The sequence below is a fragment of the Egretta garzetta genome, unplaced genomic scaffold, assembly GCF_000687185.1.
Source record: "Egretta garzetta isolate BGI_Z169 unplaced genomic scaffold, ASM68718v1 scaffold79, whole genome shotgun sequence".
Classification (NCBI taxonomy): Eukaryota; Metazoa; Chordata; class Aves; order Pelecaniformes; family Ardeidae; genus Egretta; species Egretta garzetta.
The window spans coordinates 833,678-853,633 of record NW_009260791.1 but is presented as its reverse complement, the minus strand read 5'-3'; the positions used below and the strand labels follow the sequence as shown (position 1 = coordinate 853,633).

The 19,956-nt window shown below is 39.0% G+C and overlaps 1 protein-coding gene across 7 annotated transcripts in view; it reads left to right on the top strand.

The window, feature by feature from the left end:
* The window catches only part of NRXN3 (neurexin 3), a 982,535-nt gene that overhangs the window by 855,644 nt on the left and 106,935 nt on the right, over positions 1-19,956 (top strand). For 3 of the 7 annotated variants that reach the window (XM_009646640.2, XM_009646643.2, XM_009646642.2), the window contains 2 exons: positions 6,009-6,098; positions 12,423-12,730. In XM_009646640.2, coding sequence (XP_009644935.1) covers positions 6,009-6,098; positions 12,423-12,730 — 398 coding nt within the window. Of the gene's footprint in view, positions 1-6,008; positions 6,099-12,422; positions 12,731-14,908; positions 14,912-19,956 lie in introns of all 7 variants that reach the window. The other 4 variants (XM_035901996.1, XM_035901998.1, XM_035901997.1 and 1 more) reach the window with 2 other exon arrangements.

The following is a 19,956-nucleotide window of genomic DNA, read 5'->3' as shown; positions in this document are numbered from 1 at the left end:
GCCTGTGGTATCTGAAATATTTTGAGTATTCAGGTTAAACAAGATTCAGGGATCGAGAAGATTTCAAAATACTACCATAAAAATCCTTAAGGTCATCCAAGCTTGGGTGCTTATCAGTTTGTTGGAGAACTCAAGTCTATGTGATACATAGGAGATGCAGCAGGATTTCTGTTAATTGTACATATCAGTACTAAATGGAATAAAAGACTTGTTTTATCCCAGTCTTCACAAAGCTGGATTTGACTGTGCTTTAGAATTTTGCATGAGAAAGGAAAAAATAGGTGAAGGAATAGGTGAAGGCCTGTCAGTCTGACAGTTATGGAGCAGATCATCTTGAGTGCCATCACATAGCACGTCCAGGACAACCAGGTGATCAGGCCCAGTCAGCCTGAGTTTATGAAAGGTAGGTCCTGCTTGACCAACCTGATCTCCCCTATGACAAGGTGACCCACTTAGTGGTTGAGGGAGAGGCTGTGGATGTTGTCTACATGGACTTTAGTAAAGCCTTTGAAACTGTTTCTCACAGCATTCTCCTGGAGAAACTGGCTGCTCGTGGCTCAGACGGGTGTGCTCTTCACTGGGTAAACAACTGGCTGGATGGCCAGGCCCCAAGGATGATGGTAAATGGAGTTAAATCCTGTTGGTGGCTGGTCACAAGTGGTGTTCCCCAGGGCTCAGTGTTGGGGCCAGTTCTGTTTAACAACTTTATCAACGACCTGGATGAGGGGATTGAGCGCACCCGCAGTAAGTTTGCAGATGACACTAAGCTGGGTAGAAGTGTTGGTACGCCTGAGGGTAGGGAGGCTCTACAGAGGGATCTGGACAGGCTGAATCGATGGGCCTTGGCCCGTTGTATGAGGTTCAACAAGGCCAAGTGCTGGGTCTCCTGCACTCGGGTCACAACAACCCCATGCAATGCTACAGGCTTGGGGAACAGTGGCTGGAAAGCTGCTTGACAGAGAGGGATCTGGTGGTACTGGTTGACAGGCAGCTGAATATATTCTGGCAGTGCGCCCAGGTGGCCAAGAGGGCCAGTAGCATCCTGGCTTGTATCACGAATAGTGTGGCCAGCAGGACTAGGGAAGTCATCCTTCCCCTGTACTCATTGGTGGGGCCGCACCTCAGATACTGGGTTCAGTTTTGGGCCCTTCAGTACAATAAGGACATTGAGGTGCTGGAGCATGTCCAGAGAAGGGCAACAAAGCTGGTGAGGGGTTTGGAGAACAAGTCTAATGAGGAGCGGCTGAGGGAACTAGGGTTGTCAAGCATTGGAACAGGCTGCCCAGGGAAGTGATTGAGTCCCCATCCCTGGACGTATTTAAAAGATGTGTAGATGTGATGCTTAGGGACATGGTTTAGACATGGACTTGGCAGTGCTAGGTTAATGGTTGGACTCAATAATCGGTTAGACTCAATGATCTTAAAGGTCCTTTCCATCCCAAATGATTCTGTGATTCTATAAATGCATTTCTGAGGTACAGTTCTTAAGAAGAAGCTAAGTTGTGAAGCAAATCATAAGCCATATTGCTACATAGGAATTTATTATTCAGATGAAGGAAAAAGGAGGAAGGTTATTTTAAATAAGCAGTTCTTATTGGTACTCATATTATTTAAGCACCTAGAATCTAAGGGAGGAAAAATATTTAGTAAATCACAAGTAGCAAAACTAATCAACACAATTTTACTATAAGAAATTACATCCTGCAGACCTTTGAGACCCACATTGATTCTGAATGCAAAAGAACTATGGGATTAAGTGTATTTGTAAAAACAAACTTAAATGGCTCTTTTTATCCTGTGTATCCTTTTCTGAATTACAGCCTTGAATCAGAGCTGGACTCAAAGAGGAAAAAAGGGGGGGTCTAGATTGATTGCATGAAGGGATTGTTTGAACATGTGTATAATTCGGCTCTAGAAAGGCATTGCATTGAGGCCACAAAAGGATTGTTACTGAAAATTTCTGTGTATGAAAATGGACAAGAATTCCCCTTAATCACATTATGGCTCAGCTGTCAGAGTTCCGATGAGCTTATTTCATGTTGAACTTATGTTACTTCGTGTTGCAAACCATGATATTTCCTTTTTGAACTTTCATATCAAATGCTGTGTTTGTTTATTTAAGCACAACTCAAAGTCAATATTAATTTGAAAATTGTATGTTTTTATTGATATTTACTGACAGTCCCAAGCACTTGAAAATGGAAACCTTGTTCTTTAACTCAAAGTTGTAAATGGATATATCAGTGAATATATTCTCATGCACAAGTTTTTAAAAATCATTCTTACTAATGTCTGAAATAAAATTTAAAAACAAACCAAAAAAGAATAGATCAGGTTCTAATGTTGTATTTTAAACCTATTTGAATTTTCTAATGTCCTTCAATTTTTCATAGCTTCTAAAGGTATGATTTTATATGTATTTTAATCTTGCTGAATATATCTGCCTAATATAATAATAATTAAATTAAATTAAACCTGATTTTAAAAAAAAGTCTTTAAAGATATGGTGGGGAATAGTTGTAATTTCTGGCTTTCTTGAAGGTCTAGGACTATATTATAAGAAACCCATTTCTACCTGTCATGTCTTCGTTCATTGTCCCACTTCCCTTTTACCTTAGTCTTGCTGGCCTGTTCTTGTGAGATGCCCTATTTATGAGACACTTCAATTCTCTACATTTTTTCCTTTCTACAGTCAGCCCTCCACGTAGAGGCAGAAGCACTCCATGCTAGCCACTGGCTGTCTCTTGCATTCCTATGAACTGTGGACCATTCTTTATTCTGAAAAAGCTCTCATTGCTGCCAGTAGAAGGTTGCTTATGTACATACTGACTGAAGTCAGCAAAGTTTTTTGTTCTGCGTAAAGTGTGTTACAGAATTTATCTGGCCCTATAGAAAATATTCTTGTCCATCCACGTTAAGATTTCAGCATACTCTCATCTAATCAGAAGGCGTTACTCAGAACATACTCTAGAAGTGGGGAATAACCTCCATTTCTACTGAAACTGTATCTTTCTGTATCATGAGCAATACAGATGTAGTTTCAGACTCTGTAAGTGTTCAAGTCTGGCTTGACAGAGAAATTTGGGAGTTCACAAAGAAATTTAGGTCTTTAAGTCCAACTGAAACACCTCCTGAGTGTCAGGACCTAGTACTCCTTTCTTACACAGAGAAAAATAGGCACACTGCAACAGACCAAAAATATCTTAGAGGAGATGAAGTATTTCTATGATTGCATTTACAAGATGTAGCTGGTTGGGTGAAGGAGAGCATGGATTAGTGTGTCGAGAAAAGGTCTAATGGATAAGCAGAATGCCTTGCTAACTGATCCTAGAAAAGAAATTGTTTTTGTAGTGCGCTTGACTCAATTACTTCTGTTGCTGTTCTCCCCAAACCAGCAGGTCCACTTCCCTGTCCTGTGAGCGTAAACTTCCCTTAGGCTTACAAGAGCAGGAGAACATGCAGGAAAGGGACCTATCCTTTAGATTAAGAAACTGGGAAAACAGCTGACCTGCGTGACCCCAGCTTACATTAGTCATCAGCTTACTATTAATAAACAGATCAAAAATCATTGCTTTGTTAAGATTTCTGTCTCTTTAGCTTTAGGAGGCGTTTTTGTTGTTGTTGTTTATATTACCTCAGCAGCTCTTTATTAATTATTTTTCTTAGATCCTGCACTGAACATGATTCAAGTTTTATGTTTATGAATCTGTGTTCATAGAAGTACAGAACTGACTATTGGTACTTTTGTTGGTGCTTATATGAATTATGAGAACTGTGAATGTACTTAAAGGTAACTTAATGTCTGTGAGTGACTCCAAGCCACCACAGTACATTGTTTAATATTATTTGATGAATGACCTGAGTGTGTTTCCAATCTTTTATCTTTTTCTTCTGGTTTATCTGAGTAACCAAATGTACATGGCAGGCATCTGAGGTGGGACAGAGAAACTGGTACATCAGTGTGTGTCAGCTAGTGCTTGATTAGATCTTTCTACAGTGGGGAATAACAGTTTTCCACAATGTTACATGGAAGGAAAAAAGTAGATGACTTTTCTGGAAGGTGATAAGGAATCAGGACAGTGAAGCTCTTAAATGGTTTTGCTTTGTTTTGCCTATTGCCCCAAATAAGCAGCAAGGCTCCTAAATGTTCCTCATTATAGTTGGAGATAGTAACCCAAATCCAAATTGCTGTTTTCCTTTCAGCTGGACTTAAAGAGATACAGATAATGATTTTTACAAATACCCCATAAGATTAGGACCATGCTTTATTAGATGTGAATCCTTGTGGGACTGTAGCCCATGTGTCGCTATAGTGGCTCTCACTTGTTCCAGAAAGCCAGCAGTACCAAGGTGATGCTGGAGAGGATAGCTGTGGTCAGCAGGCACCTCGTAGAGATTGGCACCCTTTCCGACCAACAGCTACACAGTAAGGATTACCAAGCACGTGAGGCTTACCAGTCGTATTGCTTGCAGTATGAAAGTGCCTGCTGTTGACTGGGTGGAGCATCTTGCCAGCTGTTAAGTCATATATATATTTTCTTTTTTCCTTGATGTGTCTTTTCATTAAAAAAAGATTCCAGCATCTGTTTCAGAAAGTCAAATAGATATGAAGCCACATTAGGTTATTTATATGTGGGATTTTAGAAGCAGTACTGCAAATTGCACAGAGCAGTTGCTGCCTCTTGGACTGCCATTTATTCAAAACATGTATTAGAGCACTGCTGATCTACTGAACTTCTGTTTATGGTAGCATTACTTCAGTAAGCTGGGGGCTTACTCTAGTTCTCTACAATATTACAATGAAGTTTGTAAAAGGTGCACTCTTTTTGTGCCTGTCTGACTGAAGAGTTTTTATAAAAACAATACATGAAGCAAAAACTAGAATGAGTCAGGAAGTGACTGTAGCTGAAGAAAATGAAAAAGCAGAATGATGGCACTTGTTTAATGTCACTCCTAACGCTGTCCAGCTCGGCTTCTCCTTTCCACTAGAGGTTGGTCCAAGCCATGTACAATTTTTTCAGTAGCCAGGGGATTTGGACAAAGGCTTTATATGAATCCTATTCCTTTCTGTACTGCGGGAGTGTTAAGGGCTTTCCTCCAAAACACACTTTACTGGATAATTCTATCATCCATCAGCATGGAACAATGGAACGGCATTTGCCAGAATTTACATCTCAGGTAATTATTTCTGCTTTCATTTAAATTAGTTTCTAAGCTTCTGTTTCTTCTGGCAACAGGCCTAAGTCTTTGGTAACTGGACACAAGTATTTGCATATCATTAATTAACAGCTCTTCCCCTTTATAAACTTCACTTCCTTTTTTTTCCCCCTATCTTCCCACTCAGGGTTCTTTAAACTCATTCTGTTACAGCCTTTCAGTTGCATATCATTAATTAACAGCTCTTCCCCTTTTTAAACTTCACTTCCTTTTTTTCCCCCCCTATCTTCCCACTCAGGGTTATTTAAACTCATTCTGTTACATCCTTTCAGCATCAATTTCTTATAATTCCTTCCATTCTTTTTTTCTGTTTTCTGGGTTTCTAGTCGTAACACGTCTTTACTACTGCAAGAAGGTTTATCAAAATACTACTAACTGTGTGTGCGACTGATACGTTGTGCTGTGTGCTGGTGTAATCAGATCTAGAGTCTGATCAAAATGTTTTAACTCATGTCATTGAGTTCACTCAAGTTCTCATGTCCCAGGCAAATTACACTTGCATTCTAACTGATCTGGATAAACAAATGCTCTGAGGAGAGAGAATCTGAGATATCTTTTTCTTAGGATTTAACTACTTTGACCTTCCAGAACCTCAGGGAATTGTATAACTATTCTCCACCTTACTAAAGATCTCTTACTAAATCTCTCTCTTTTCAAATATATATGTGCACACATGCACACTTATTTATTTATAGCTAAATAAGGTCATAAAAAACCCCAAAAATCTAGGATGTTTTAACTATTTCATTGACTTTTCAGATTGTTTTTAAGCTGTTTTTTAAACTTTAAAGGCAACACTGATAGTGAACGGTTCCAAATGGTAAAACAGAAAATCCCCTTCAAATATAACCGACCTGTAGAGGAGTGGCTGCAGGAAAAAGGTAACAGTCATTAAAACTTTCATTTTAAACCCATTTGATTCTAAACCCTCATTTTTAAAGCCTGCAAATAAATGTTTCTTAAATTATAATCGCCTGCTGCATAAATGACTGTTTTAATTTTCATTATAATTTGTGTCAGCTTCCACCTGCCATATGTTGATAAATCATGCTATAATACATTGCTATTAAAATGCAGTTAAAGGGACGAAATTCTAAGCTTGCTATCATAGTAATGACAAACAAACAAGCAAAAATTCAGGAGAATGTTTACTTAAAAAAAAACCCAAAACGAAGAAGAGCAAAGAGCAACAACATGTATTATGGCAATTTAACCACTGCATGATTTTCCCATTTTGATTTGTTTTTAAACTACATTTATATCTTTATTATCTAAGTTTTCTTAAAAAATTTTCAAACCTACTTGTTAAACTACTTCCTGTAAGTTTCTTTTTTCTCTTTAGTTGATTGGCCACTATGGCTGGGTGTTTCCTAATTGTATTAAGATGATTAAACAATTTTAAAAAATGTTGTAAAGAAAACATTTTTTAACATTTTCATTTAAACTACAGTGAGGGAGACAGAGAAAGATGATTGTTCTGTCGCTTTTATGCTATATCTGGAGTACAATTTGAACACTCAAATGATACATCTGTCTAAGTTATGGGTCAAATTCTTCCCTAACTTAATGTCAGGCAGCGCTACTTAATTTTGTGGGTTTGCCTGGAGTAATTGGCCTCAGTTCAGCAAATCAATTGTTAAAATGCATAAGTCCTGCTGGCTTGAGTGGGAGTTCTGCATACGCTCAGTGACCTGTTGAAATAGGACTTGTGTCAGAACAGTAATGTTCTTTTATCAGGAGTTTGGAGGGAGGAAAAAAAATCTTGGATGTAGACCCCATTCCAAAGCACGTTGAAGATTACAGAATAACTTTTACTGATTTCAGCAGGGTTTGGACTGGGTTCTTGGTAATACAGCCTTGGAGCATAAGTCAGGAAGATCTTCTCCCTCTATACTACATGTGGTATTTTAAAAAAAAAAAAAAAAAAAATCACTGTAACTAACTCCTTGCCTTGAAATCTAGAAAAAGCAGAACACAATCTTTTCTTGTTTCCTTTTAAGAAGTTACTGCTTATAAAATGGGGTGACCTTTGAACTCAGATCTTGCATTTTCTGTGCTGACTTAGACTATGGTTGTTAACAAATTTTCCCAGAGTGAAAACCAATCTTTTTACATGATAGGAAAAATACAATTTATGTTCTGTTTCAAACTTATATCCTCAGCTGAATTAACAAATTGATTTAGCCAGCATGAATTAAGTTAAAGTCACGAAGGATGTGGTTAACTACAGTAAAAATATTTTTATGTGAAGGGTCTGATCCTGCAAAGTGTTGTGCACACTCAGTTCCCATTGACTTCCATGAGAGCTGACAATGTTGCCCACTTTTCAGGTTTGGTCTACAACAGTGTAATGTTTGTAACTTAAGCTGAAGTATTTGTGAAAGTGAGACAAAAATATCGGCGTACCTAAAACAGAATATTTTTTTGACCACCAGGGTTTTGTGGAACAGTTAATTCAGCTAAATTGTAAATAAATTTTAAGATAAATATATACAGAAAATGCTTATTGAGTCTCATGGTGTTGCCTTGTAAATTTACAAGATCAAACTAAAATAAAAAAAATAAAGCTTAACACTAAAAAGAGGATAATTTTGGTAAGTCTGAATTGCTAAAGTCCCTTTAACACTAAAGACAATGATTGCCTCAGTTTTGTTAAAACAGATGCATGTCTAATTCCTTGATGCAATTCATGTGCTTGAGAAATCCACCTTTCTTTTATTTTTGTGTTTTTGTTTTGGGTGGGGTTTTTTTTCCTTTTTGGTTTTCCACCAAATTTTTATTTTATGTCACTGCTTCTCCAAGTTTGAGCTTATAAGCATGCCAAGGCACTTTCATTTGTAAGCCATCCTGAAGTTTTGAACTGAAGTCTACCTTTTGTGGATATTGATGCTTTGTTAAAAGACAATCACACATGCAATAAGGTGTAAAAGAGACAATATTTGAGTGTTCAGACACTCTCAAAGCACTGGATGTGTTAGGCTAGAAGGGTAGAGCCATGTTTTTACTTAAAGTGAAAGGAAATTCAGTCTTCACACTTTGTGTTAGGGATTGACATTGTGCAGTGTAACACCTGAGACAGTATAGCTTTGTTCCTTCTTTCCAAAGTAGATAGACGTTTCAGCAACTTAGGTACCACTCAAATTGAAAAATAATAAGAATGAATAATTTACGTGGCTGCTCACCAACCTGCTCATCCATCTGGTCATCCATCCAACAATTAATGTAACATGGAAACTTTCTGTCAGAAGACTTTATAAAGTTGATGAGTGAAAAGGTAGCTTGCATTCAAAATAGAGCAAGATGAACTGATGGATAGAGGAATAGATAGATTCATCAAAGAGACAGCATATGGAATAACAGTCTTGCCCATATGAGTTCTTGGCTTGAGTAAGGTAAGATGAAACACTTTTCATCTGACATTTTTGAATGCCATAGATTTGGTCTTCCTTTGGTACCACTGTTACACTATTCATAATAATGAAATAGTTCATTCTTGGAAAAAAAATATAACACAACGTCTCTCTGAAGTGGCATCATTACTGGGTTTTGGGTTTTTTAAAATTTTATAAATTGGTTTAAAATATTCTTAGGAGGAGCCCAGGTTTACAATCTTGAATTATATGAGTAATAAGCAAAGCATTAAATACTATTAAATTCATTGAGATTATGTATGTGAGTAAAAAAAGAAGTATTAGTTCTATATTGTTAAACTTCAGTAGTCATAAACCCAGCAGATTTCCTCAGCAGAATACGTGGTGTCTGCTAAGGCACAGATGTTACCTATTCTGCAATTGGATGAGCTAATAAAGACCCAGAAGCATCTCATCAAAAGGACTGATCCTGGAAGTCCTTAATTCTTCAAATCTCTCTTACTTACATGTGAAGTCTCATTGATGTGAGTGACTGTCCTTTTGAAGGAAGAACTGTTAATGTGAATTAGGATTTGCAAAATCAGGCCCAAAATCTCTCCTAGTGTTATGAAAAAGTTACGCTTCACTAAGATTTCTCTGTGATATTTCGATTGGTATTCAGTTTTCCAAATGAAAAAGTCAATGAGAGAGCAAACAAAGATACGAGAGCTTGAACTATTCAGAATATTTACAAAACACCTCAGTAACTTAAAATATGCTCATCATTTTTCTCCAGTATGACACTAAAATAGCAGTAGGGCGAGTTCTCTGTGGAAAAGAAGGACTGTAAGTCTGCAATCCTTACACATCTAGTAGAATTTAGTAATATAAACAGTTCCTCAATAAAATTCAGTGGCCAAATAAATTTTACTTAGGGGAAGTAAGGTCTTCAGAACCATATCATGAAAAGAATGAATAGAAGAGACTGATGGTGGCAGAATTAAGTGTATATTCTCTCAACAATTTTCTCATTCCATATGCATTTCCCTGTTGTCTTTATTCACGCGCGTGTACACCATTGTAGGATGAAGAATGAGGAATGACAGGTTGTAGGTGACTCCAACAAGTGATTGTTCTTTTAGCAAACACAGTTCTAGTACCAGTGCTGTCTTCAGCATTAACATGGTGCAGAGCATGAATCCAGGACTGGAAGACTGCTTAACAAACAAGAAACACCCCAAAACACAATCAGAGTTCCTTTTTCACTGGAGTGGGACCACCTCCTTAGTGTACACTTTCTTTCAGCATTAGAAGATGCAGATGAAGGCCTAGAAATGGAGACTTGATCTTTTTCTCAGCCTTAATATACTAACTCCTCATTCCTGAAAGTAAAGCAAGAGATATGGCAGACATGTCTAAAGCTGTGCTATGAGCTTGGGTTAGAATAGATGATGTCCTGAGGAGAGTTGTAATCCTTCAGTAAAATGAGGGCACCCCTTTTCTGTCCTGGCTTGGGGAGCTCTCCTAGCTGGAACAGCAAAAATTCTTCTCCTTCATTATTTGCTATCACTTTTCCCTTTGGTAAATGATGAAGAAAGATACTGTATTGATTCAAGGGGGAAAAAGGAATGGAAATGGAAATAGAAAGCTTTAAATGGTCAATACCTTCTCTCCATTTTCAGGGATACCATCTCAAGATTAGTGAAATAACTCCCTGTTCTTTACTCATATCACCTCTACCTTTTGGCACTCTGTCATGACTGAGGTGGGAAGGAGCAAGTGAAATGTCTGGGTATGTAGCAGCAGGGACAGTACAGAAAGAAATACAGTGCTAGAGGGAGGGAATTTGTGAGGAGAAGGGAAGATGGTGCAGTAAAGGATTATGGCAGAGCCATTAAAAAAATCCAAAGCACAACAGTACAGAGAAGAAAAGCAAACCTTGAGGACACGTTATATGCCAAGAATTTGGCCTTCTACAGCATACAGTGCTGTTTCTTCTGGCTCAGACAGGAGCTGGGCTGAGAGGGCTGAATATATTGACAGGTATTGTTACCAGATCCTATTTTCCTCACAGACAAGAGGAAAGGCTCTGGTTTTTACGTGCTGAGGATGTGTGGCTTCAGTGCATGTTTGTTGATGTTTTAATAGACATAAGTTGCCTCTGGTAAGTTTAAAACCTCCTGAGATGCAGAATATCGCATCTGGTGTTTCAACACTTTCCAGGGGAAGGATACCCTCCATTTTTATTTCTCATTTCTTCATCAATGCAGCTACTCCACCCTGATCAAGTCCTAGTGTTTCATTTACAAACCTGTGGGTGAGGAGCACAAGGGATGTGCAGCCCACCTCCACATGTCCGTATGTTACACCTCTCCATACACTTTTGCTTAGTTAGCTAGGGCCCTCTTTGGGGACAGGAACTCCTTTCAGATACATTTCTTCTCTTGTCCCCGTTCTCTTCCCCATGGTCCATCCTGTCACCATAAGATGATGCAACACCGCATCACCACTTGACTTCAAGACCCGTCACGACGACCACCAAAATTGGTGAGCTGCCCCTCATATTTTGATCTACTCTAACCACTGGCTGTGAAGGAATGAGCAGTGGGTTATAGGCTTGCTTTGCTACGTGGTGGCATTTTGCACCTCTCATCAGGGTGGACTAGAGAGAGGGAGTGGTGAGTGAGAACTGGGGAGTGGGAATGGGATGGGGACATGTGTTGCAAACTTCATAAAAATGGGAAAACACAGTAAATATTTGAATGATGATTGACTTGATGTTGCATTGATAACCCTTCTGAGCTCTTCCCAGTCTGGTTGTCTGTTAATTCAACAGATTCCAGGTGGCATGCCCCTAATCTTCTGAGGGACAGTGAAATTATAGGCACTGCCTTTGCACTGCATGAAGCAATTTATATCTTAATATAGTCAACCTAGAGCAGCCTGGGACATAAGCGGTATTTATAGGACAGTCCAGGCTGAATGTGATTTAAGTGTCCTGCAAAACTAGGTGAATTGGCAATTGTTACTAGATTTATTTTAAATAAATTTATTTTTCATTACGTGCGATATTAGACCACCCCTAACACTCAAGGTGTGACCTTGAGTAAACCTCTTAACCTGCCTACATTTGAATTTCATTGTCTGTAAGAGGGGAGTCACATGTAAGGCATTCTGGGGCTTAACCACCTGAAGCACTATGTTATCCTTGCTATTTCAAAAACTTTGCTCTTTCAGAGACATCACAAATGTTTGCATTTGGTGTTTCTTAGTTTCCGATTTGTGAGCCCTCACAACACAAAATTAACAGGTGGGAGATCATGACGTAAGATTCCTACACAATCCTTATATCACCATCAAATTTTTCTGATGTTTTACTGTCCTCAAGCCACCCCTCAAAACGTTTGCATTATTAAAAGTGGGTTTATGAGTTAATCCCATCCTTTGACCCGTCAAAATAAAAGGTATATTTATGGGCTAAAGCTTGACAGGTATTGCAGTCTGAAGTGGTAGTTGAAAAAATAGACACATATTGAAGCCTTATTTGTAGTTTAAAATGCATTCTACTCTAAAAGAGCGGATTCAAATTTCTGAGTCAGTGCTCCTCCAGAGTTTTGATGTGTGAGTGGATGCTGAACTATGAGATTCAGTTTTAGCTGTTCTTGCTTTCAGGCTAATCTTCCTTATTAATGAACTTTAGGCAGTACATTTCCATCCTGTATTTCTCCAGTCATCATAAACACTACCAAGAATGAATCTACTTCTTTGTTGTCCGTCATTTCTGGCCAGGACTCAATGTAAGATGCAAAGTGAAAGAAATGTCTGGCAATAATGTTATTCACCCCCCTTCACTAGGACGACAGTTAACGATCTTCAACACCCAGGCGCAAATAGCCATAGGAGGGAAGGACAGAGGGCGTCTCTTCCAAGGCCAGCTCTCCGGTCTCTATTACAATGGCTTGAAAGTGTTGAACATGGCAGCGGAAAACAACCCCAATATTAAAATAAATGGAAGTGTCCGACTTGTTGGGGAAGTCCCTTCCATCTTGGGAACAACACCCACAACCTCCGTGCCACCAGAAATGTCTACTACAGTCATGGAAACCACAACTACAATGGCCACCACTACAACCCGAAAAAATCGTTCACCACCCAGCATCCAGGTAAGTCAATGAGTCTTCTGCATTTCCTTGGGTTCTTAATTAGTCTTTTGTTTTGCTGCTCACTTGTAATTTCATGGGAGCCATGTTCTCCGAATCATGCTCCATGTAACTATTTTAATAATGTTGCATAGGGTAAATCACCACAAAATATTGTCCTCCTGTGTTGGTGAACAAACAGCTGGATGAATTAGTATGGCACATGTATGTGATAATGGGGACAGATTTTACTTGTGTTCTAGTGCAAGCCCATTTATGTAGGTAAGGATTATGTAAGTAAGATTGCCCCTATGTGAACAAGAACATGATTTTAACTATGTTTCTGCAGTTCCATATGTGGGGAAATGTATTCCTAAGAGCATTACAAAGCTTAACAGGGGGTGGGTGTATGGTTATTTATTATTATGACAATATGTATGGCTGCAACAGTGAAGTTTATAACGGGGAGAAAAGCAATGGAGCATTAATTCCAGGTAGAGCCATTTTTCATTTTCCTTTCATAGCTTTCCTGTAGAAAATTTTAAAGGAATGCTATCAAGATCAGTTTCTTGCAAAATGTAGATGTGCCAACATAGAGTGGTTCCAACATCTTTGGTAACAGTCATTCTTACAGAAGATGAATTTCAGATGTTCTAGTGTAATTGTGCCAAGGTAGTGTTTTCAGTCCTAAAAATGCAGTGGTTTTGGAACTACTGGTGTGGCAGCCAGAATATGGTACTGATTAGAAATAAACACCCTAAGTTGCCTCTCCTTGTCTGTGCAAAGAAAAGAAACATGTAAATAACCTACCTGAGCAGTGAATCAGATTTTGAAAATTATTTATTTCAGTGTTCTACTATCATGTTATCAACTAGGATGAAACATTTGTTTTAAAATCTTTATTTGCCTCCGAACCTCACCATGTAGAAAACTACATAGTTTCACTGACATACCAGCATACACTGGCAAGTGATTATTGATCGATGTGCCTTTATTAAATCTCCAGAGAAAGGTATATTGTTGTCTACTTGGAGAAAAAATTTAGATTATTCCATCTGCTTCCCTGAAACAATTTTTACTGCTTGGGACAGAAGACCTTAATGAAATCAAGGACTTTGAAATCTGTAATCATACAAGTTGCATGCTTGCTTTCTAACTGCTTCAGAAGGTTTAATCAATTATTGGTTGTGCTTGTATATATATGACCATTCTCTTTTATTTTTTATCTAGTCCTGGTCCCTTAGGATAAGAAAACACAAAAATCATCCTCTTAATTGTGTAGGAGGTCAGGCCACACCTGGAGTATTGTGTCCGGTTCTGGGTTCCTCAGTACGAAAGAGAGATGGTGCTACTGGCTGAGGGAGCTGGGACTGTTCAGCCTGGACAGGAGAAGGCTCAGGGTTGTCATCAGTGTGTACAAATACCTGATGGGAGGGTGTAAAGATTGACAGTGGTGCCCAGTGACAGGACCAGAGGCAATGGACACAAACTGAAACACAGGAGTTTCCCTCTAAACATCAGGAAACACTTTTTTGCTGTGAGGGTGACAGCACTGGCACAGGTTGCCCAGAGAGGTTGTGGAGTGTCCATGCTTGTAAATATTCAAAAGCCATATGCACGTCGTGTGGGGCAGCTGGCTATGGTAGACCAGATGACCTCCAGAGGTCCCTTCGAAACACAACCATTCTGTGATTCTGTGAGGTACCTCTGGCTGCAGTGGAATTTACAACTATTAGAGTAATTAATTCCAAGCCAAGGTTTAACATTGCCCTCTTTGGTACTCTGTAAATCCAGTTGGCAGCAGGATTGGGATTGAGTTATTAGTCTCAGACACCCAAAAGGTGATTTATAAAGTCTCAGCTAAATGAGGGGAAATTGCCCCAGGTTTGGTCACTGTTTGTCGTAAACTTTGAAAGAATTACAGTTCCTTCTCCTCAGTGGCTAGCTCTAATTTTAGAGGAAATCTTTGTGCACCTACCTCTCCAGAAGAATACAGTCTGTGGTCCTGATCCTGCTCTTCTTAGTTTATTGGAGATTTTCTATGATTTATAAAGGCAGCAGCACTGTGTTTAGCTATAGGAGTGTAATGGAGAGTAGCGCTGCACCTTTGTGGGCTGGGTCAAGCTGGAAATGACCCTGGCTTACTTGAAGAGGAACTCTTCCAGAAAGCTTCCTGCCTAACCTACGTGGCAGTTCACTCAGCCTGTAGAGACCACTATGTGCTGATAGAGCATCAAGAAGATTTAATAAAGTGTCAAAGTGCTTCTAAAAACATGGTTAGAGCAGTGATTTCCTGGATACACATGCACCACAACAAACGGCCTCATCTTGGCTTATATTAAAGCAATAACTCTTTGACACTTCATGCTACCCACTGAAAGAAAGATAAAGGTCAATATGTACCTCCATTACAACTTTCTGCATTTCAATATCAGGCCATTTTATTGCTGTCGCAGCACAGATGGCTCGCCTTTTTTTTCTTCCTCTTGGTAGAATTTGATTCTGTCAGCTTAAGTTGCATTATTTGTGTGGTGAAAGCCAGAAGAAATTGTCTTTTTCTGTTTGGGCAGTATCTCCAGCTGTGGTTTTCAGATGCCTAATGGTTATTTTATCTCGCTTGTGTTCGACATCACCATTGTCAAGCCTCCTTACAATTTTAGATCTAAGTGTTACAAAAATCTAATAGAACAAGTTTGTTCTTTGGGGAATGTAAAATATAGCTACCCAAGGCTATGAACGGTACAAATACAGTTATTACCTTGCTCCAGCTTTCTCTTCTCTTTTCTGCTCAGAAATAAACAATTTTTCTTCACTTTCAAGGCCATTCACAGTTTAGCCCCTTCTCTCCCTGTTCTGATCAGCACGATTCAAGCATATTTTTGCTCACTTCTTAGATTTGATCATAAGAATCTTTCTGCTCTCTGGTACAATCCACAAGACAACAGTGGGTTATTTTTCTAATCCCACTGAAACCCTTCCTTCATCATGATGCATGTCAAAAAGTTGTCAGAGGTTAGGCTGATGGTGGTCTAAGGCAGCTGTTTATCAAGCTGATCGATATTGTCACTTTGTTTTGTTTTTATCCATTTTTATGTATCTATGTGTGATATCTTGTTTTATGCTTAGATTGCAGGCTCCTTGGATTCAGAATGTACTTTTTATTCTGCACATGTACACTACTTAACACACAAGGGTTCTGGACCATTGTAGAAATACCAAGCATAATACAAGTAAAAGTAAAGCATCTAATGCAAAATAGCAGGATTCGGGATAAAGAATTATTCTTCTTACTGTATTAGAAGGATCTGTGCTATTTGTATTACTCTTTTTCATATGTAAGTAACTAAAACTTCTCCTTTTTGAAATGCATATAAAGCTTGTGCAGAATATCAAGTCTGTAATCCCAAAGTGATACAAAATCCAGGGGAATTTCAGTAGGATTTAGATTTACACATCACTTGTTAAAGAAGTACAGAAGAGCATGAGAACGGCAAAGATTTCTTCTGCTTGTAACGTACACCAAGATGCCTCCTGCAGTTAGGTAGCATACGTACTGCCAGGAGTATTTTAGAGCACAGACTAAGACAGCTGGGAAAATGAAATGCTGTAAAAATACACAGTATATGCACAGACCCAATGACATGCTTTTCAGTTTGTGAAGATCCCCAACGTGGCATATAGTCTTGGACAAACAACCAAGACAAAGGGAATTGAGAGAAAAATATTACTGGAAATACCTCGTGACAGTGATATTGGCATTTAAAATGTCCATAACTTCACTTTGTTTTAAGATTTATAATAACGTTTCTGCGAGGTGGTGAAACTCAGATCAGCGTGGACAGGCAGGATTTGAGTGAGAAACAGGTGAGATGTGTGACTGTATGCTGCACTGATAGGAATGTTTCTGTGGTTCAAACATCCTTCAGAGGCCTTGGAGGAAGATAACAAGAGCTGACCTTTTTCTGTTAACTGAAAATAAGGGAGAAAAAGGAGTTTCTGTTCATCTATGTTTCAGTGAGTCGCAAATGGTGCTTGTGCTCTGCTGCCCCTGACTAGAAATGCTGATTTGACTTTCTCACACGTGTTTTTGTTCTGGATTCAAGTACGGTCTGTTCAGAAATGACATGTGTTGTACTAAATTCCTGCTACCGGTCTCAGGGCCCTGACACACCAGACTCTCCTGTGATAATAATATCCTCTCTGGGACTTCTTCTTTGCCATGTTACCCTTGGAAGGCCTCAAAAATAAGCCTTTAGCTTTTGCTGTGCAGGCTGCTACTAGATGAAAGTCACTGTACTGTACCACATCGTATTCTTGCAAGGCTGCAATGTTTCTTGCAGGTTTACTTCATTAGCAATTGTTAAAGGTCCTGGCATCCCACGTGTCCCTGTTTCCTGATTTAAAGCACAGCTTCAATTGTTAGTGAAGTAGTTTGGAGATTTCTGGGTTTGGGAGACTCCTGTGAAAATGAGTTGAAGTGACACTCATTCTCCTGGCTTCTGCTTCCATATCAGCTGCTTATATGCTCAGAATTTATTCAGTGAGTCGCTGCTCAATGCTTTTTAGGAGACTCTCCATATGCTCTCATGTGGCACGTTTTTTCCAGTTCACAGCTAGGTCATTCAGTTTTCAAATGATTTGTGTAAAGATATCTTTAAAGTTAATTACTAAGTAAAGCTAGTCTAGAAAAGCATGTGGGGTGATACATGAGTCTTCCGTTCAAAACATGTTCAGTTCAGCAAATCCGAGATATGATTCCAGCTGCTGCATGGGTCCTTACAGAGAACTCCTCCAGATAAGCTTCTGGAGGCCCTAGGGCTCACTGACCTAGGGCAGGCCCCTAATATGTCTGCCCTATGACATGGATGGCTGGGGTCCCAAGACCAAAATCGCAGACAGTTTTCTGAGAAAAAGAGCTCAGAACCCTTCTGGGAGGACAGATGGACTGCTGGTTATGCTCTCCATGAGGAACCAGAAACTGTGTGCTCTGTTATGTATCCAGTGCATGCTTCAACTTTTTGAGATGAGGATAATGACACTGGCAAAGCTGTTCAAATTGTAGCTTGGAGGTGATGAGAATAAATTACTTGTGGATGTTTTCAGCTATAATCTTAGAGCCATAGAATGACAGTGTATGACATATAATATGCAGAATATTCTCTCTAAAGGAGAGAAGAGGGGATCTGCCCATTTTCCATATGGAGAGTCTGGCCCATTGGCATGGCTCAGAATATGGTTCTCAACCTTTTATTTTAACCATTAGGCTTTCCAGCATTTTGTGTTTTCTATTGAGTGTCCAATAATCTTGATTAATGTCTTTCCATAACATGCAGCTCCAGGCTAAACCCTTTCTTACAGTGTATATCACAAAGGAAAATAGCACAGAAGATTTGTCAGTCTAATTAGACTTTCACTGTCAGCTAAGACAAATAAAATTGTCTCACCCTTGGTTTTGCCTAGGTGCTTTCTTTTACAGTCATAGATAACAATTTGGGGGGGGGAAGAAATTGGCCTTTAATTTAGTTTTTCCATCTTATAAGTCACTAGTGACATTTTCATCCCAAGACTGCAAAGCTCTAATGAAAAAAGAGCTTTTGATGAGTCTCTGCTCTAAAGACTGACTTCATTGGCCCATTGGTACCATGGAGAATTATGAAGTCTGGCTCTCACCCCTCCTTTTCTGCTGCTGCTTCAACTATTTTTTCTTAAACAGTCCAAAGCCTCCAACCTGTACCATCTTTCAGAGTAGAATCCTTTCTCTTGCACTACAGTCCTGTTGAATGAGATGGTAAAGTTGCATTGCTGCAGTGGAATTCACAAAATGGCATTTGCTTATTCACGATCACATCTCTTCTGTGATGATTAAATGGTAACGTGGTTTGGGCAGGGAAAGAAAGCACAGTTTGGAATCAAGCATCCAAACGTGGGATAGAAAATTTTCATGCAAACTACTGTTCATGTAGGTTACAGAGTAATTAATTCAATAATACCAAATGACCTCTAAATACTTCACAAGTGTGTAGTATAGAAATACATTTAGTGCACACTGAAATACAGAATCTTTGGCATATAATGCAGTAGCTACCTAGCCAGAAACATGTATATATGATATGATAAAGTTCTGTATGGGAAAGGGATAAAAACGGTCTCCAAGTTTTAACTGAGTGTTACATGGGGGAGTGGTGGGGTGTATTTAAATTATATTTATTGATGTAGTGTTCAGGATACTCAGATTACATATAAAGCTCATATAATATCAAATATAGTCCTATATTTTCATTATTTCATTCACTTTCTGCAGAAGACAGGTGTGCTGCACTTATGGAAGTGCCATAGTGAACCAGGAGTTCCATACCCATCCAAAAAGAGAATGTGATTTTATTGTAATACTATTTTTCCAGCCTACGCTCCCAAGTGCTGACAAGTACTGATGATGGAAATAAGCTCAGCCTTGTATTTCTGCTAAGCGCAATTACAGTAATAAAGAACATTGTATTTGTAAAACAGCTCATGCATATGCTGGTGTATGCTGTCATTTGTTGACATTTTCACCAGTGATATTTGAACATTTAACTTGGTAACCATTGCCAGCTCCAAATGGAGACTACTCTTTCATGACTCTGGGGGAGGGATTTGATTGAATGTGTGTGGCAAACTTGGGTGCCACAAGTTGACGCATAGTATGATTTCTCAAAATACAGCTTACACTCATTCTTTGGATAACCTGTTTTTATCTAGTAGCATTGTCGAGCAGTCACTTCAGCCACTCCTCTGCGTGGTCTGCTGAGACCCACATTGTCTTTTTATTTCTTCAGTCTAGTAGTTTACAAAAGGCCTGAGGTCGCTGATTCATTTCTACAAGGGTTGAGTTTACATTGCCTTTAATCTGCAGATCTGAACAATCATTTGGGACTTGCAGCAAAATCTCAACTGCTGTTTTTGACACATGTACCCAGTTCAGTTCTACTGTGAATTTTGGAAGTGAAGATTTGGCCCAACATAGGAAGGGGGGCTCGGGGGGGTGGTGGGGTGTCTAGCATTTTTCTAGAATTTTAGCACTTTTTTAGATTTTCTCTGATGATTTTTTTTATCTTGATCAAGAACTTACCGAAATATTTGCTTGATATTAGGTGACCAAAAAGCACGCCCTTTTCTGTAATAAAAGGGTAAGAAGCTATAATAACAGCTGTAGTAAACTGATACCTACTTTCTTCAGGCAGACAGGCAGGCATACATTTCTCGGAAAGTAC